The 18,701-nt window shown below is 39.7% G+C and overlaps 2 protein-coding genes across 4 annotated transcripts in view; both read right to left on the bottom strand.

The window, feature by feature from the left end:
• Positions 1 to 15,379, bottom strand: part of vav3 (vav guanine nucleotide exchange factor 3) — a 104,902-nt gene extending 89,523 nt beyond the window's left edge. For 2 of the 3 annotated variants that reach the window (XM_007566589.2, XM_007566590.2), the window contains exon 1: positions 14,864 to 15,378. In XM_007566589.2, the coding sequence (XP_007566651.1) occupies positions 14,864 to 15,070 (207 nt within the window). In that variant the 5' untranslated portion in view covers positions 15,071 to 15,378. Of the gene's footprint in view, positions 1 to 14,863 lie in introns of all 3 variants that reach the window. The other variant, XM_016678905.1, reaches the window with a different exon arrangement.
• Positions 15,380 to 18,039: 2,660 nt separating this feature from the next.
• LOC107837961 (zinc finger protein 239-like) lies at positions 18,040 to 18,696 on the bottom strand (the record flags this gene model as incomplete). The annotated part of the gene is made up of 1 exon (XM_016678902.1): positions 18,040 to 18,696. A coding segment is annotated over one exon (516 nt), but the record flags the coding sequence as incomplete, so codon positions are not given.
• Between the last annotated feature and the right edge of the window lie 5 nt (positions 18,697 to 18,701).

The raw sequence follows: 18,701 nt of genomic DNA, 5'->3' as shown, positions 1-18,701 counted from the left end.
TGTATTCTTTGACACAAGTCAAAGCTCCATAGCAACAAGCTGGGAGCGTTCATGGCCCCAGTGTGTGTTGCAGGGCATAATGAAATCCCGTCCTCTCGCGGATGTGCTCTTGTGAAAGACAGCAAAGACAGTTTGGCCGTCTCACCGCTCGAATGTCGTTGAGAATTAATTAATGAGCATAAATGGATGCGAAGGGATTTAAAGCCTTGAGACTTGAATTTGACTCCGTGACGCTTTCAGTCTCACTACAGATCCTGGTGACGTTGCGATCCAGCTGTGATAAAAGTTGGATGTTTACGTTCTGCTCTTAAACGCCACGAGTGAACGCCGCTCGGATTGGAGCTTTTTTTTTTTATGATGACATATCGCAGGCCCGGCCGGTCACATCCATGTCATGTAGGAGCTTTTGTCGGCCGTGTAACCAGGAAACGGGAGGTGGAGGGTGAGAGAGGTTCTGCTGACGCCGGCAAAACGCTGCCCTCTCCCCCTCCCGCTGAAGACACTCGTCATCTCACTTATCTTAATAGAATAATGTCAACATAAAGCAGCAGTCAGCAGCTTTTTCACTCCAAAAATATACTGTGGCATCTGATTTCACGCGTTATTCTGAGGACAAACCCACAGACTTGAGGCACGGCAGCAGCAGCAGTGGCACATGACAGGAAAGCACTCAACAGCTGCTTGTTTGAGTCACTTTTTCCATTCATTCACAACTGCTTGTATGCGCAGTTCCTGACACCTTTTTTTATTCTTTCTTCTTTATTATTATTATTTTTTTTTTTGGCTTATCACAATTCCTGTAAGTGGCAATTTTCACGCTCTGGTTATCAGCCGCTTTAGGAATAGTTAATAATTGGCTCCCAAAGTCGATCTGTGTACGGTTAAGCTCAAAATTATTCATACCGTTGGGAGGATTTACACTTTAAGTTATTATAATTCAACCAAGGCGCTTGTGAGCGGGAGAAAGTGAAATCTCTCAAACGATAAATAATTTCTGTTTAGATGAGCATTTTTGCTTTAATTTGAAAAGTCAAAAATGATTTATGTCCTTTTTTAGCAAATAGCTGAAAAAAATAGTTATTGGCAGTATATCCTCTTGCGTAGCCTAAGTTACTGTTTACAATACAAAAGATAGGTTGGGTTACACAGGTAAAGATCCAATTGTAAACTACTTTTTTTTTTTATTACTTACATTTTTTATATATTTTTTTTACTGAAATAAATGATATTTTTCCTTAGATCCTTAGCAGAAGTGAAATGTGCCTTCATCGAATATGTTTTGTAGAAACATTCCTTTATAAAATGAATAATATTAATATTAAGGATGTTAGAAACTTTCCAGAAACTCAGAGGGGAACAAAACATTGGTCACCACCAGAAAAAAAATAAAAATAAAATAAATAAATACAACTGTCTTTTGCTTTGTAATAATGAATTTTAAGTGTATTAGTTGACTAATAACACCTCCTTTCTTACTTCAAAATAAGAGTCTCAACCGTGCACGCAATAAACTATCAAGCTTCAACCCGTTACCTTCATATTTTATTTATCTCTCTGGGCAAAGTCACATGCTGCCAGTAACTAAATAGTGATTTACAGGGCAGAAACACTGTGGTGTTTTACTTCTAAAAGATCTCAACACTTAGTCAAGGACAGCACAGTGAGCGATGTTACACGATAAAAGCAAAGCAGCCATTGTTTTGTAAGAAGCGTTTCCAGCCACAGGCTAATTCCTCGTTTGGTTATTTAGTGTTATTTAGCTAAACAGAGAGATGGCTTCTGTCCTGCGGTGCCTACAGCTCTGAACAAGGATGAGGCAGTGAATAGCAAATTAGATCTGACAGCTGACCTAAATTGATAATTAATAAGATATTATCGATTTGTTTGTCGTAATAGCATGTCTACAGCTGGCCAGTGTTATCAGCAATGCTGAATCCTCTAATCAGCTAGTAGGGCACATCCTCAGTCAGCTGTAGTCACCAAAGTACTTTATAATATGATTTAAAGTTGCTCGTACTTGTATGTGTTAGGTACGATGTCCTCTTAAATTTTCAAAAGCAAGTGTTATTATAAGAGATGCATTCATCAAATGACCAGATAGCGACAAAGTTTCTCTCATCAACTCTGATTTTTTTATTTTTTTTTCAAACTTACAAAATGCATCATAACTGCAAACTCACACTATTTTCCATCAAACCTAACTTGATGCACTTTTGTTAACTTTTATCAAATTTTGGGCATAGTTTAGCAACAAACGCTAAAGTGAAACTTAGAATTTCTTACTTTTCTGTTAGATTCGTGCCTATTTTATCAGGAAACTGCAGCACATTTTCTTTCTTTTAAGGAATTTAGTCCAAAGTGGGGGAAAAACTGGAATTGATTAAAACTGGAATTGGCATGTCCGACCTAAAATAAATCCAGAAACAGATATCTACCAGAAGAAGATTTTTGCCTATGCTTAGACGATTTAATTTACATGTGGTTAATAATTCCCATACTGACACTTAAGAGAGCAATCGGAGGAAGAAGTGAGGATGACAGATTAGGTCCTGTTAGCATGTTTTGCTTTGGATTCTCCATCAACATTTTCTGTTCCTTAAGATGAAGGACAAAAACACACACTTGCTCCCTTTCCTTCATGTTCATTTCATGTTCTGACACTAAGGCAAAAAGGAAAAAAAAAAATCCGGTACCTCCCCCATAACACCAATAAGTGTCCCAGGAGCCATTTTCCCATTAAATCTTGACTTTAACCTCAGTGACCCCCTATATACACAAACCGTACTCCCTCCCCCCTCCATATACAGGGTTTGCATTAGTATTACTGCCTGAGATGTGAATTCTCCCAGCGATGGCAACACAGGTCAAGCTGTCTGGCTGAACTGTGGGTTAGTACGTGGCTCAAAAGAAGGATTAGAGGAAATTAGTGTGGAGGGAAAGTGGGTAATTGAATATCACTGAAACCAACTCTGAGATCAGCACTAAACAGCATGTACATCAAGAGAGAGAAAGCCAGAATTGTGAGCAAACACCGTCCTTCTGCCTCTCCTCCCCCCTTCGGATCTCTTGGAAAAATTGTGCTAAAGGAGTGTGAATGATGTTTTTTGTGCTAAAATGACAGAGAGGGGTCAAGTTCTGTCTGACCTCTATAAGTGCATTTTGTGTGTGTTGTGGACACACGGTGATGTTCACTGGGACAGATTGCGGATTCAGGAGGGTAAAAAAATACAGATAAGGGAAGTGACTTTGTTTAGATTCATATTTAACGACACCATGACTTTTCTTTGTCCTCCACCTCTATAAAACTATGTTGGGCTCTGCAAAAATACGTGTGAACAATATAGGTCACTGTACAAATGTAAGTTAAAAAGACACAATTAAGTTGTTGCATTACTCCTCTCCAAATTAATGCAAAAATGGCTGGTAGGAATGACTAAGAATGTGGAATATTGTATTGTTCACTTCAAATCAGGATATTATAGCAAATCATCATCTCATGACTGTCTTGATAAAGCCTAGCTGATAATTTTGAGTAATTGTTGAGTTTTTTTTTGTCTTGACCAAGAAGAAAATGTCTATTTTACGTAATAAGAGACAGGACCTTAGTTGCTCTTTGTTGCTCTAGTTGCTCTAACAGAAAAAGAAACATGTCCATGGAGCGTAAATGGTTTTAGTAAGGAGTGGAGAAACCGTCACAACCACTGTGGCTAACAGCTAGCTAGACAGACCCTCTGTTTAATTTCAATTTCTTTCATAACAATACAAACTTGAAATGTTTATACCTGTGTGCAACAAACAACTACGAGATCTGAAAGGCAAAACAACACACCATTTTTGATGTTTGTCCTGAGATAAAACCTAAAAGTTTACTCTCTTCTTGGTCGGACAGACTAATGAGTCACAGCTGATGCTAACTTTTAAGAGCAGCACAGATGTTGTTGCACTCAGAAAACGCAAACAGTTTCTTTAATAATTGCTAACATGTAGCAGTACTCACTTAAGACAATGCTAATGTCACCAATATATCATAATTTACATCAAATATATAATTGTTTTTGCTTGAGTGGTTTAAGGCAAAGCTAGCCAAAACAAAAGGTCTGTTTGGCTAGCTGTTAGCTTCTGAGAACTTCTTAGCTAATCTACATACAACAAAACAACATCTTTCTGCAACAAGCTAATCTTTAAATGTTTTTCATTTTAAAGTGAATGAATCAGGACATGAATTTCGAGTTTCTGTATCCATCTTGTTACTACAGAACCCCTCAAAAGCAGGAGTTATTTGTTCTATTGTGGTTTTTCTGTGAGTGTTTATTTCCCATTAAAGCATTCGGCATTTACATTTGTTTCTTTTTGCTGTTTAACCGTACCCGTACCAAACCGTGACCCAAAAACTGAGGTACACACCAAACCATGGCTTAGGTATCCTGTTACACCTCTAAAAAACACAGGCAAAAATAGGTATGTCCTTGTCCCCATTCCTCACACTGTACAATACATGTATCAGGTCAAGGCTATCCATGCTCATTGGAGGGATTTTTTTATTTTGACATTTTCTTATTACACACTGACGCGCCTTCTCGTTTCTAAACAGATAACTGACTTGTTCAGAACAGGACACCTGACGCAAAAATGACCCAGCTGGAAAAGTCATGAACTCCTTAATCTCCTGAACTGCACAGGGCCTTATCCGTGTCTATTCTGGGTCCAGGCACGGAGATATATGGGCCTCATTCACCCACAAGGTGCCGTCTAGGCAGCACAATTCATTTCTCCCCAGCCAGAGGAGGTTTAGTTTGTCATCACTCCATGGTCAGAGTTTATCGCTGCTGTGACTCTAACAGCAAAAGCTGCAGGCGAAGGCAGCTGGTTATGAATGTGAAATCTGTTTTTCTGCATTCTGTCTTCTGTTGTTTTAGCTAAATAGTAGTAAATTTGCTCACATTTACTATTTACTACAGACAGAACTGACTTAAAAAATACACCTTATAGGCCCAGTAATCTGTGAATTCTCATAAGCATAACATACGTTGAGGTTCTCCTCTGATGTCAGGAATACCAGCTTGTCACTTCTGATGAAGCTCGTTATCAGGAAAAAACAATCGCAATATTGACTGTTTTTTTAAGAGCCTGAAGAGCACTCAGCAGTGATTAACTGGAGCACCCAACAAAGCAACAAAATAAAAATAAAAAAATCGATTTAAAGGCACCAGCTCTGAATGTCTCCAAATAAAATCATCATATGCACAATCTATAATTTGATGCGCAGTGAAATTTACTTAGATGGCTCCGGTTCAGGGTTGTTACCTTAGTGACGGACTGAAAGGTCAGCTTGCCCTGAGCAAACGTGCATAAACAACTAAGATGCAATATGGCCACAAAAGCTGCTGGTGAATAAACTGTGGTGACACGGCGGAACGAAGCCGTGTCACTGCATTATGCCACGCTGGAGTTGTAAAATTGGAGGGCTACGGAGCATGGCACTAGTGCTGGGGCATGCATGGTTGCGGTAACGTGGTGTTTACACGCGGACAGGTGCAATCCTTTCAACAAAGTGAATCAAGAGGGCAAGCGGCGCTACCGCAGCTCTGACAGGCTGCGCCCTGCGCGTGTCCACTGCATACCAATGCCCTGCCGCACATAGTCTGCATACGGCATACTGTAGTGGAAAATAATCGGTTCGTGGTTTGATAACCGAAGTCTGACTGTGAATGCTTAACAGGCCTTCTCGAACCAGCAGAAGCAAATCAGGAGATAAAGGAAGTAGCAGAGCAGAAACGTAAGCAGCTCGGAGAGGTTTTAAGATTTTATGATGTCTCTGAAGCGAAGTGGTTTAACTGGAAAGTTCCTACAACGCTTTGTAAAGCACAATAACACATGGCACGGAGTCAAAAAGCCTGACTGCATGAAGCTCCACAGCCTTCACTCAGTTGGGAGCCACACGGTCGTGAAAATTAGGCTTTAAATCTCAAATGCAGCCTCCTTCCAACCAGAGCTGGGTAATGATATGATAATATCGCATCAAGGAAAATTAAAATGTGGACGAAATGTGACCTAAGAAGAATATACTTCTCCTATCAATCTTCTTCTCCTGCCATTTTCCAGCAGTATTAATTACACTAATGCCCATTGTTAAGGTAGGGGACTCCATTGCACAAGAAGATTCTTGCAAGCAAAGAAAGAAAACAGAAGAAGAAAGCTAAACCTCGATAAATTGGGTAGTCTCGTACATAGAAATCGACTGGTGACCATAATTGGCCAATTCATAGTTTGAGCAACGCTGTTTGGTGACTAACCAGAAACCTGAAAAGCAGATGTTTCTCCAATCAGCAAATGCAGCATACAACACTCCAACAGGCAACAAGCTCTAATGTGAAAGACGTTAACTAACTGGCTCAACACATGGGGCGTGACGAACCACAGCAGACAGTTTTCCACTACTCTGGGTGAACCCAAAACACGGGACGCGATATCGATAGAAGCGACAAAGCTTAACGTTTCTTAACTTTCTTGTGTCTCATCGCTACCACTATAGACGTCAATGTGACACGAATTTTGCTGGTCGAAGGAGGGAAAAGCGATCGCCCCCTCATGGCACAAGTTCCATAGGAAATGAACGGAGACAGAGTGATGTCGCTCCCCATGTGTCAAGCCCATAAGAGAAGAAGACTCGATGTGAGCAAAGAGAGGCGCAAAACGGCTTTGAATGAAACTAAATTCAGTGATGTGTCCGGAGATAGAGAGAGAGCTAACAGTATACTGACACTTTACGACAGTCACTGAGATTTATCCCAGTAGCTGCGTTTCCATTGACTGCATGATTGTGCAATTTGATATTTGGTAAATAAATTTGTTCAATGGAAATACAGTAATTAAGAAAAACAACTCATTTTTCAATAAAAAGTTTTGTTGCCGGATCACAAAACTGATATGGAAATTTACTTTTTTCCCCCTGCATCACACGAGTCACATGATCAACAACCGGATGTTGCCACTGGGGCAAACCAACGAAGAATGACTCCTTCATTTATGATTTCAACTTCATGTCTTATCTAATGGAAACAAACAATTGCGAAATTGTGTTTCTTTGACGTTAGCAGAATATCGACAAAGATTTGCGCACATTTATAAAGAAAACACAGACACTGTCTGAAATAAAGTGACATTTTAACATTCCACATAATCTCCACAACGATAGTGCTACTTTTGTAACGTTAGCTACGCTCACTGAGCTAATCGCTAACATAAGGTGTTGAAGACAACTTAAGATATTGCGCTGTTATTATTTTTTGCTTTAAAACTTTTGTCATTTTTAAAAAAAACAAAGATCAGAAACTGGAATTGGTTTCTCGAGCCTTTTCTTGCAGGAGAGTGACAGGACACACTAAGGAAGAAAGAGCAGAAGCAGAACTGACTGGCTAAGCAGATCAACATAAGAATCTAATAATTTTAGTGCTATAAAAGTCCATACCTACTCCTTTTCCACTTAGCCCCATATTTCTAACAAAATAAATATTTAGGAGACCTAGGTTTGACCTTGTAAACTTTTGTTTATTTAATTCACCTTTTTGTGACAAGTCAGCAACAAGGAATACTATGGCTATAACTTTGAAAAATAACTGAATCTCTAATGTAAGAAAAGAAGGTAAAATGATTAAACGATTCAAGGGAGATGGCTAATGTCACTATGAAAATGACAGAATCTCAGAATCCACATTTTTTTGAGGATTTGGGCTTTTAAATGTTGTGGTCAGTGGCTGCACTTAAACTTTTGATCAGCTCAACATGTTATTTGCAGTTTAGTTGTTTGCAATGAATTGCTTACTCAATTATTTTTTGTCTCCATCCCATTTCTCCTTTTTGCATTTTGAAGCTGTACTCAGGATTTCTCAATATCCCACAGTGCGAAATGTAAACTCTTGCCTTTTTCAACTTGTCTTAAAATGTTGATCAGTATGCCAAACTAAATACTAAATCTAATGATAACATACCCTCAAAAAAATCCTCTTTCTTCCACCAAAAGTGTATTTTAATACTTAATACCCCAATTTTTATATTTCAAAACACTGACTCTTTTTAAAAAAAAAAAATAAAAAAAATAAACATGGTAATCAGAGTGTGTGGTGCAGAACCCAAAAAGCAAATTAAGTCATCTCCTCTTTGTCTTTCTCATCCTCCCACACTAACTTTGGTGTCTCTGCTGCAGGAGAATGACGAGCGAGTCTCGGAGGCTTTGAAGCTCGCTGTGCGGCGCGTTCGCTCTGTGAAACCAGCTTTTCTCTTCTCACTTTCACATCGCAAAATCCTTGTCTCAGTTCAATAAATTAAAGGCACGCGGCTGCACTATGCAGAGCGTTTGGAATACAGCTGCTTCGGCCTTCAAGAGTCAATTAGGGATCAGCTGAAATCAAACATTTGCAGCGACAAAGTTTGGCGGAAAACAAGCAAAAAATATATGTATGAGTTACGGATTAATTCACAGAGTAGAATCTGGAGGGCTAAAGGAAAGTTGCATCTGTAGTGCAGCTATGAAAGAGTTTGGTTTTGTTGAGGTTTTCAAGTCACATCTGTGTTGAAACTTGGAATACCGATGCTTGTGTCATTTGTTGGTATCCTAAACACGATGTGTTGCTAGGAGTTTGTTTGACACCCGACTAACTGAGACGCTGTCTCTCACTTTCACTTTCCAAAAATGCAGAAATTGTCGAGGTTGACTCGGTAGAGCAAAGAACAAATTTTTTATTTATTTTTTTCTATCTGATGCCTGAGAATAATGAGGAGTGTTTTTTTTTTGTTTGTTTTCCTTTTTCTTTTCATTGTGCCTGACGTTTTTGGTCTTAATGTGATCGAGGGTATGTTTTAGTTTCACTTCCTTCCTGTATTCCATTTCCTGATTTCCTGCTCTTGTTGAACCTCGAGGCTGCACCGTTCGAGGGGCTTGGAGGAGAAGGAGGGGGGATTGCTGCTGCGCTGTCCCCCCTTTTTCCTGTGTCATGGAAAAACTAGGTAACAGTGAGGAGAAACAGGGCTCCAATTGAAAGATTTCAATTCCAAAGTTGCCCAAAGAGCTTCTTTGTAGCTCTACTTTTATGGCTGCCTTATAAGAATCGTTTTATTTGAAAAGAGACTTTGTACATTGTTATGACCTACACGCACGCAAATAACGTTTCCCTTTCTTGCAACAGCGAAAAAAGAAACCCAGCATATATGCCTTTTTCACCATGCGGTCTGCTAGTTGCACCATGACAAGCATTCCCCCAGTTCCTCTAAAAGCTAAACCTCTGTTTTCGACTCAGCTGAGACAGAAAGCAACTGCTGATTATGTGGCGCTTTTCGCTGCCAGCGAAGCAAGGGCCTGCGCATGCTGTGGTCGGGCTTTGTCTAGACTTTGTAATTGGGCTCATAATAGCGCCATAAACTTCTGATCAAAAGAGGCTGAATGAAGATTTTTTGGGGGGGGGTTTGTTGTTTTTTTGCTTACGCCCCTAAACTGGAACTTTGAGCTCTGTCTTGCAAGCAACAAGCAACAAGTGTTGAAACAATGTCAGGAATTTGCATACGCAAAGCACGTGGAGTTCAGTCAGCAATTAAGCATGTTATGTATTTTTAATAAGAGGAAAAGCATGTTCAATACAACCTACAGTATTCATTATTCAATTGATATGTGAGGAGGGAAACTAAATCAGTCTGCACATCACTCTAAACACATGACAGTGGCTGCATTGTGCTGTGGGCATGCTTGTCTTTTGCAGGAAGCAGGAAGCTGGTCAGAGTTAATTGGTTAATTCCTACACTTAAAAAACAGAACAATGCTAGGGGAAACCATGTTCGAGGTTCAGCTGAAGTTCAGCTACCCTCACCGTACAGCCACATGTACAATGAAATGTATTAGCTCAAAGAAATGTGTGCCACACTCTCCACTTTTGTTTTGTATTTGTAAAAAAAAAAAAGCCATTCGTCATTTTCTTTCAGCTTCACTGTAGTAGCGTTTCCATTACAATCTTTGTCTGTTTTCTGCTAATGTCGAAAAGACACAATTTTGCAATGGCGGTTTCCTTTAAATAAGAAATTAAATGAAAATCACACGTGAGTAGGCTCGCTCACGTGACGAGTCATTAAAAATCCTGGCGGCGGCAGATGCAAACAGTTACATGAGGTCATATTGATAATTCAGCGATGACGCCAGCACTCGTCATCCATCAGCCAATCAGAGGATGTTGGCACCAAATTCAGGAGCTGGAGCAACAAACCTCTCATAGTTTGGGCAAACTGTAGTAGACGATTTTACAGAAGAGCTATGGATTCAACACGTTCAAGTGACACACAACTTTTTATGAACTGTGTGATGCTGTGTGAGCTCTGGTACGAGTTATCTACAAAAATAAAAAATAAAAATGAAGATGGACTACAACTTCCTGTCGTCTTCTTCGTGGTTTTTGCGAGTAGTAACATCCGGATGTCGACCCTGTGAATTGTGTAATGCGGAAAAAAACCTCTCCATTCCATTTTTGTGATTTCGATACAACTGAAAAACTACAGTATTGGTACCGTATCTGTAGCTTTTCAGCCAAAAAAGCGCAAAAATATTTTTGAACTAAAAATCTGAGTTTTTTTTAAATTGCAGTGTTTCCATCCATCCTTCCATCCATTTTCTGTACACCTTTGTCCCTTGTGGGGTCGGGAGGGTTGCTGGTGCCTATCTCCAGCGAACGTATCGGGCGAGAGGTGCGGTACACCCTGGACAGGTCGCCAGTCTATCACAGTGCAGCGTTTCCATTAAGCAAATTTATTTTCAAAAAAAGTCTATGGTCAATGAAAATGCACCTAATAATACACTCTGGCCTATTACAGATAATGACAAAAAGCGACATCATAGTTCAATGGTTTTTCCGTGACAAAAGCTTGAAAAAGTTCACCTCATTGGGAGACTTAAGTAATAACACCTACACCTTTCCCTACCAACACACAGGCCTTTTAAACCCAATCAACGCACCGCGAATGAGAAGCAGCGCATCCCGATTCCAGCACTCCACATGTGAAGTCTCCAGAGCTTCTGATGCATTGTACTTTAATTAAGCAGCTCACCCCAGCGAAGCACACAAACCCCCTCCAGGTCCCTTTATGTCCTCTGAGGTGCCTCAGTGGAGGGCCAGACACACTCTTCTTTTTTCTTTTTCTTTTTTTTTTTCACTGCCTTTGTCTTCTCCATCTCACGACTCCCACTGGTGAGGCCACGGTAGCGTCCCATGTGTTATTATCGGCCAATGATAAAGTAGCTGCCACAGCCCTCATGCATTATGCAGGAAGAAAAGGAAGGAACTCCTCCCCCAGTTATGTAAATCAAACTTATTTTGTAAAGGGGGGGTTGTGGATCTTGACATCAATTTCTCTTCCCCACCCCACAATGATCTCCTCACTGGAGGAGTTGGTATCACAAAGGCAGTGTGTCAGTATGTGAAAGAAGATAAATCAAAAGCAAATCCTAATTATGCTGCGCTACTGATACACATTTAACTTGAGGAAGGATATGAAATCTTATGAAAAATCCTCTAAAGTAAGCCTGGAATTTATAAATAAGGATTGTTATGACATACTGTCTGATCTGTACACTTCAGCGTGCAAAAGAAAAGTCAACCAGCAACACAAGCAACAAAATCTTGTATATCCTATTTTTAAATCTTTTAAAAAGTTCTTGGGCCTTCTGCTCAAACTGTAGCTCCTTCTTTTTCTCAATGAAGGAATAACTTCATTGTTATTAGTGAACAATTAATATGTCTTACATAAAGTAGCTAACGCTCTATGGCTAACAGCTAGCATGGGGGTGCCCAAAATTCAAAACGGACTTCTACCCTCCAATCTTATACAAGTTTGTAAAAACATTATTTATTCTTCTACACTTTAAACCATTACAGAGTTTCCATTGAGAGGTTATTTACGCATAAAGCAAGGATTATTTGCACTGGAATTGGAGGTTAGAGGCAGTGCGCCACCAGTGATCTTCCTGAGTGAAACGTGTGCTGAGAGTGGAACATGTGAAGCGTTTCAGGTAAAAGCAAAGTCCGACATAAGAAGTATCGTGCAGAAATGAAAAATAAACTTTGGAAGTAGCAAGAAAAAATTGTGCTTGATTATTTCTTTATTGTAAAAATACTTTTTGTGAATTAATGTTATGACAATGGAAACTTGAAACTTTGTTAAATCATCTAAATGTCAAGGCCAGGCAACTTATTCTGCTATTGACTCTTGTTTGGTGTTGTTCATTAGTTTAGAAGATTAACGTCTGAAGAAACAAAACTTTTTGATTAACAATTGTACACTGCTCCTCCTGGTTCTGGACACAGGCTTGGTCAAACATTTCTGTGGGATAGCAACACTTTCTTCAACCAGCCTTTGCTGCAAGTCGGTTAATGTGGTGGTGCCGGTCAGCACACTACAGACTGATTCCACAAGTGCTCACTAAGGTTGAGGTCAGGTCTCCAAAAAGGCTGTAGATGTAGTCACTGCTAAACATTGCTATAGAAGGATGCACATCAATATCCTGGGGAATAGAGTAATGTTCCCTAAGACTGGTGATTTGAGATTGCTACGAGTTGCAAAATTTCATTTTGATCAAATTTTGGGACTGCCTCCAGCAGAGACAGGTCTTGTTTTCCCAGTGAAGGAGAGACCGTGCCAAACCTTCACCTGTTTTCACCTACAGCTGTTTACCACTGTCAGACAGGATTTGGCAAGTTTTTCACGGATACAACCCACATACTCAACCCTGCTGCTGAATCCACAAATGATTCTCCATGCAAATGTGGCACGATTTCAAGGGAATTTAACAGGTTTTCCGGTGGTCTAAGATTAACTGACGGGAAGAAATAGTCCAGATCGGAAAAGCTACCTTATTATCTGTTTTTAAGATTGGAGTTACTTTAAAAAGGTTGAAGTCCAGTTTGATTGACCACTTGTGAACTAGCTGCAACCTCACCTGCAACCTAATTTGAATTTATACCACATGAAGATACAAAGGACACTGTGTCTTCCGTCTCAGCGCATAGTTTGATACCTATGGCAGGTAAGAGATTATAATAAGCTTACCACCCAGCCATGACTGAAACAAACTCTGTCTGTATCTATAAATAACCCATTCTGGGTCTTGATAGGCCTTGTTCATAAACCACGCCACCGATGAAAACTCTACTGCATTTCCTGATGTTGTGGTTGACACGAAACACTGTCTGCCTCTTTGCTGGCACAGACATGGTCTCTGCAATACCTTTTACATTACCACCCAATGGGCTTAATAGACTCCAATCTGGTTTTGACTGAAATCTCCGAGTAAACATTCTCAGATGGACACAGACATCCACGGCTCCCCAGTGACACTTAAAACCTCTGTGCAATCTTAAATTGCCCAGTCACCCCGCACGCTGCAGTCAAACAGCAGCCACCCAATTTGATTGTGAATGACCGTGCCGTTGTGCCATCGAGGTTAATGCCCTTCTTTCCAGGAAGGAAGCCAGATGCCCCGTTTGATCCAGCATGAGATACATCACAATCCTGTATTCATGATTTGATTAGCTGTTTTGAATAAAATTTGAACCTTCCATGTTAAGGCAACACACTGCGGTCAGAGTGTGTGGGGGGTGTATTCTGCCGGTACGGGGTAATACTCTTAGAGCAGGTCTGCAGGCTCAGTAGGTGAGTGTCTATGACACTGTGTGCTGTCACTGAGCCAAACGGACAGATTCACCGTTAGAAAGACGAATATTAATCAGGTCCTGGCTCAGGCTGTCCTGATATTGAGGCAGATGGTATCTGACAAACAGGAGCCACGTGGCCATGGCTCTATCTGTCTATCTATCTATCTATCTATCTATCTATCTATCTATCTATCTATCTATCTATCTATCTATCTTTTTTTTCAATAATCAAAAATAGTTTTAAAATAACTTACTCTAGCTGATTTTATAAGGAGTGGTTAGACAACTTTGAGATGGCGCACCACAATCAAGTCAATTTCAAGAGTTTTATTATCCTCAGGTCATAATAAACTAATATTAATATTTGCAGCTCGCTATAGTTTGTACACCTAGGTTTCATCATTCATGCTCATAAACTTTTTTCATCTTGGTTACAGCAAGAAATCTGTGGGGAGTCAGTAGGGGTGTTGTCCCTTGTTCCCTCTTCTCTTTGGAGGCACCGGTTCACTCAGTTTCTTACTGTTTCATAAAAGTATGTCAACTCTCTGCTAGTGATTTTAAACACATCAAGTTAAATAAATAAACAAGAAGGGAAATTTGAGTGTTTCACTTGTATGTTGTCTGTATGCTAACTTTGAGAATACGAGTTTGATAAAGTTCACACCGTACTCCATGCAATTTTTCTCAAGTTCATGGTTTTGCACGTACTGTGAGCAACAGGAAAGTGAAAAAACAGATACTACTTGCTTGCAGTAATGTCTAAGCGACAGTTCTTCCTTCGGGAATGGATTTGCACGCCAAAACTATGTGGAATTAATCCGAAAAAAACCCTTCTAGGTGGCTTAAAGGCAACTATTTTCAGACGTTTTCCGGCAACAGACCGCATTCTATAAGAATCTGTAAAAGTGTGAGTAAAAATAAAAACGTTTGTAAATTTGTAGGAATACGTCAGCCGAATTCTATAAACGAACCACTTAAACACCAATTAACTCGAACTGCAATGTTGTCTTGTGGGAAAAATTGGTAAAATTGGACAAAATGTATAAATGAGCATAATCCCTATGGAGTCTGGCCATGTTGCCTTCATAGTGGCTACAGCGGAGAAACGGGAGTCGGGGAGGTCGGGGGGCTGGGGGGGACGTGTCTATTTTTTCTTTTATTTTCTCTTTTTATTTTACCTGTGACATTTGCGGCCGGAGGTTGATCTCCTTCAGGTTGATGCACTGGGGCTTCAGGTTGTTGAGCAGATGGCACAGGAGGACTCCATCCCGGAGGGTCTGAGCCAAGTCAAATACCTGCGCTGACTCCCATGTCACCCTGTGGTTAGGAGGGAGCACCTTGCAGTTGATCAGCCACAGCGCGCACTGCCTCCAATACTCCATCATTATTCTGTCTTCAGCCGGAGCGAGTTCTCACGCGTCTCTCCGTGTGTGTCTGTGTGCGTGCCCGCGCGCGCGCGCGTGTGTGTATATAGACTCAAACTGCTAACGGTTCGGCAACACCTCTCTCGCGCCTTTCAGTAGACCGGACCCATGCCGGATCCGTCCCAGCGTAAAACCCGACGAGGAGAGTAAAGGGAACCGCGGCGGATAGCTCCTGGGAGATGCGTGGCGGGCGCTCCACGGATGACGAGGTCCGGCGTGGCGAGGCTGAAGCGAGACTGTAGATGGAGTGCGTCCTGCACCCTTCCTTTCTCGCTCTCTCTCTCTCTACCTCTCCCTCTCTGTTTGTTTCTCTTCCCTCCCCCTCACCCTGTTCACCTCTTCCGCTTGCCACACGGGCTCATTGAACAGTACTGTGACAGTACAGCACAAGAAATAGCATGACTTCACACCTCGTAAGCTTCAAAAGTGAGGTAAAGACAACATTGTTTTTTTTTTTGTTTGTTTGTTTTTTTTTGGTTTGTTTGTTTTTCTTTTTCTTTAAATTAGGTTGTATTGCTGCCAGTTCTATTACGGAATCATGAAAGAGCTTGAGTGCATGCAAATATTTCAGCAGCTCAGACAGCATATTACAGTGCTGATCAATTCATCACTGAACAAGCCAAGTACAGAGCCACTTTCCTTTACCTTAACACTATTCAAGTGCATCTTAATAGTAATTTCATTATGTCGTACAATTCAAAAAGTGAAAGACATATTTGATACACAAGATTATGGCAACTTGTATGTCTTGCAACTAACGAAAGGTCAAATTACGTTTCTTGGAAAATTAGAAATATTAGGGTATGTATTAAAAAAAAGATTTTTGATAAATAATTGTTCTTCTGTGTTCTTCTTCTGTGATTGCATGGTCGACATGATTTTGGAAAGAATACAAGACAGTCGCTGAGACCTTGTACAAGGAGGGTAAACCACAAAACGTCCTGACAAAGAAGCTGTCTTTATATAGTGCTGTATCCAAATACATAAAAGTTGAGTGGAAGGGAAAAGTGTTGCTGAAAAAGACTTTCATTACATAAAAATGAGCTTACTAAAATGTATTTCCATGTACTGTGCAGCGTATGGACTGCTTGGTTGAGACTCTTTTTTTATGTACTATTGCATCAAAGAATCATTAAGTCCTCTAAAATTATTATTTTTTCATTATTAGCATTAGCAAAGAAAGTGAAGGTACAAGTTTAAATCCCAAGTGATCCCAAGTGTTCACAAAAACCATTAGAGTTGATCTACATTCCTAAGGATTTCTAGAGAGATGGTTGTTAATATCCTTGTTTTTATGTCACAGATGTCAACGTGTGGAGTCAGTTGAGATTTGACAAAGTGGCTCAACTAAAGTGTTGCATTGGAAGAAAACAGATAAACTTTTTCCCACTGTCAAAATGCAGTTTTATTCAGATCAGCAAATGCATGATATCTACTGACCTGATGATTTTTAGGGGGAGTATAAACAGCAAACATCTGATTTTTTTATTATGTTTTTAACATTTAGTAACTCTTCCTCATTGGCTTCCTAATGAGTCTGCAACACCTTAATTGTTTCTCCTTTGTAGGGTATAAAAACAGTGACTTCTGCTTTTGTTGCCTCCACGTTTCACTCTCAATAGGCAACAGTTGCAAACATGGCGTTTGGATGTTTCTGCAACTCACCAGAAGTGGAGAAGACAGTCACGGTTTCTTTAGCAACAATGTCGACTTAGAATTTCACCAAAAAGTTCATTAACTTTAGTTTTTTGATTCAAAAAGGGAAGCTCATATACAGATTCATCACATACAGAATCTGGACATGGCTTGGCTAGTGTCAAGTCTAGCTTAATGAATTTCTGTGGCTCACAGTGGCATATGAACAATCATCCTTTAGCATTTCTGAGATATTAAAGAGTTAAACTTGGCCAAAAGGTGGCCTTCAACTCAACAGTTTGCTCATCAATCAAATATAGTCATTCAAATTCAAAAATACTTTATTGATCCCAATCGGAAATTAAATATATTGATCGTACTATGGTCAATAAAAATGGTAAGAGATGACTATGCACACACTCACACAAAAAAAACTTAACAAAAAATTACCTGACATAAACAACAGTCCCATTGTCCCATATTTACTAAAAACATGAGTAAAAACCATCTCAGCTATCTGGGATAATGCAGAGAGAAAACAATACTGTATCTAAAGAATAAATGGGAAACAAAACTTAAAATAACAGTTGAAGAATTATCCTAAACGTGAGAAATACAGCAAAGCATAATAAATTCATTCATTCATTCATTCATTCATTTTGCTGGAAGACTTGAACAAGATTTCTTAAATCAAAAGTAAACAGACTTCTGCATTTTAAGAATGCTGGGGGATCATGTGGAGAAGTAGAAGCCAATCAGTCACATATTTTTGTAGATGAACAAAAATAACTGGGCATTGGGAGCAAGTTGAATCAACATTGATTAAAATTCTGGGCGATACGATCCCAAATTCTTAAAATATGATGGATTCTGGAAATATGACAATGGTGAGTAAAAAAAGATATGCTTCCGTCAAAGGTAATGATTAGTAAAAAAAAAAAGAAAAAAAAAGGGTAAAATCAAGAAGTTGGTTGAAGCCAGATGATTGAATCAGGATTTTGGGAAGAATCTGAGTGATGGAAAAAAATGACAAATAATCTTTGACTGAATCAAAAAGTGGGGAAAATGGAGCCTCCTCCAAAGTGACACACACAAGACTGTAAATAAAGCTGAATGAATAATAAATATCATTATCAATATACAGACTGTTGAGCACTTTTTTGTTTCTGTTTTCTGTTTGGCTATTTGCACACAAAAAAATCTATAGAAATTATGGTGTATATAAAATGAATAAAGGTTCTTACAGATTGACATGCTTTTATACCAAGGTCTTTGTTTTTGCTACAGAACAATAGACAACAAGACAGTTTTTTTTTGCATGCTTGTTATTATTATTGATATAAATGTTACAGACAGCATCGACTGTTACCGGCGTAGAGATAGAAGAGAGGAGGAGAGAAATAAATTCCCTCACAGTTGCAGATGTTCCTTCTTTTTTATGTGGATGAGGCTTTTTGTCCAGTGTGACTTCGCTGATGATACATTAGCCCAGAGGAACCTTTGAATCTCTTGTCACACTGATCGCAACTATAAGGCTTTTCACCAGTGTGACTTCGCTGATGAATCTTTAGACTAGAGGAATGTTTGAATCTATTCTCACACTGATCACAACTATAAGGCTTTTCACCTGTGTGACTTCGCTGATGAATCTTTAGCCCAGAGGAATGTTTGAATCTATTCTCACACTGATCACAACTATAAGGCTTTTCACCTGTGTGACTTCGCTGATGAATCTTTAGCCCAGAGGAATCTTTGAATCTCTTCTCACACTGATCGCAACTATAAGGCTTTTCACCAGTGTGACTTCGCTGATGAATCTTTAGACTAGAGGAATCTTTGAATCTCTTCTCACACTGATCACAACTATAAGGCTTTTCACCAGTGTGACTTCGCTGATGAATCTTTAGGCCAGATGAATCTTTGAATCTCTTCTCACACTGATCACAACTATAAGGCT

This window comes from Poecilia formosa, unplaced genomic scaffold (assembly GCF_000485575.1).
Source record: "Poecilia formosa unplaced genomic scaffold, Poecilia_formosa-5.1.2 Scaffold193, whole genome shotgun sequence".
NCBI lineage: Eukaryota > Metazoa > Chordata > Actinopteri > Cyprinodontiformes > Poeciliidae > Poecilia > Poecilia formosa.
Note: the sequence above shows the minus strand (reverse complement) of the source record. Positions and strands in the feature narration are given on the sequence as shown.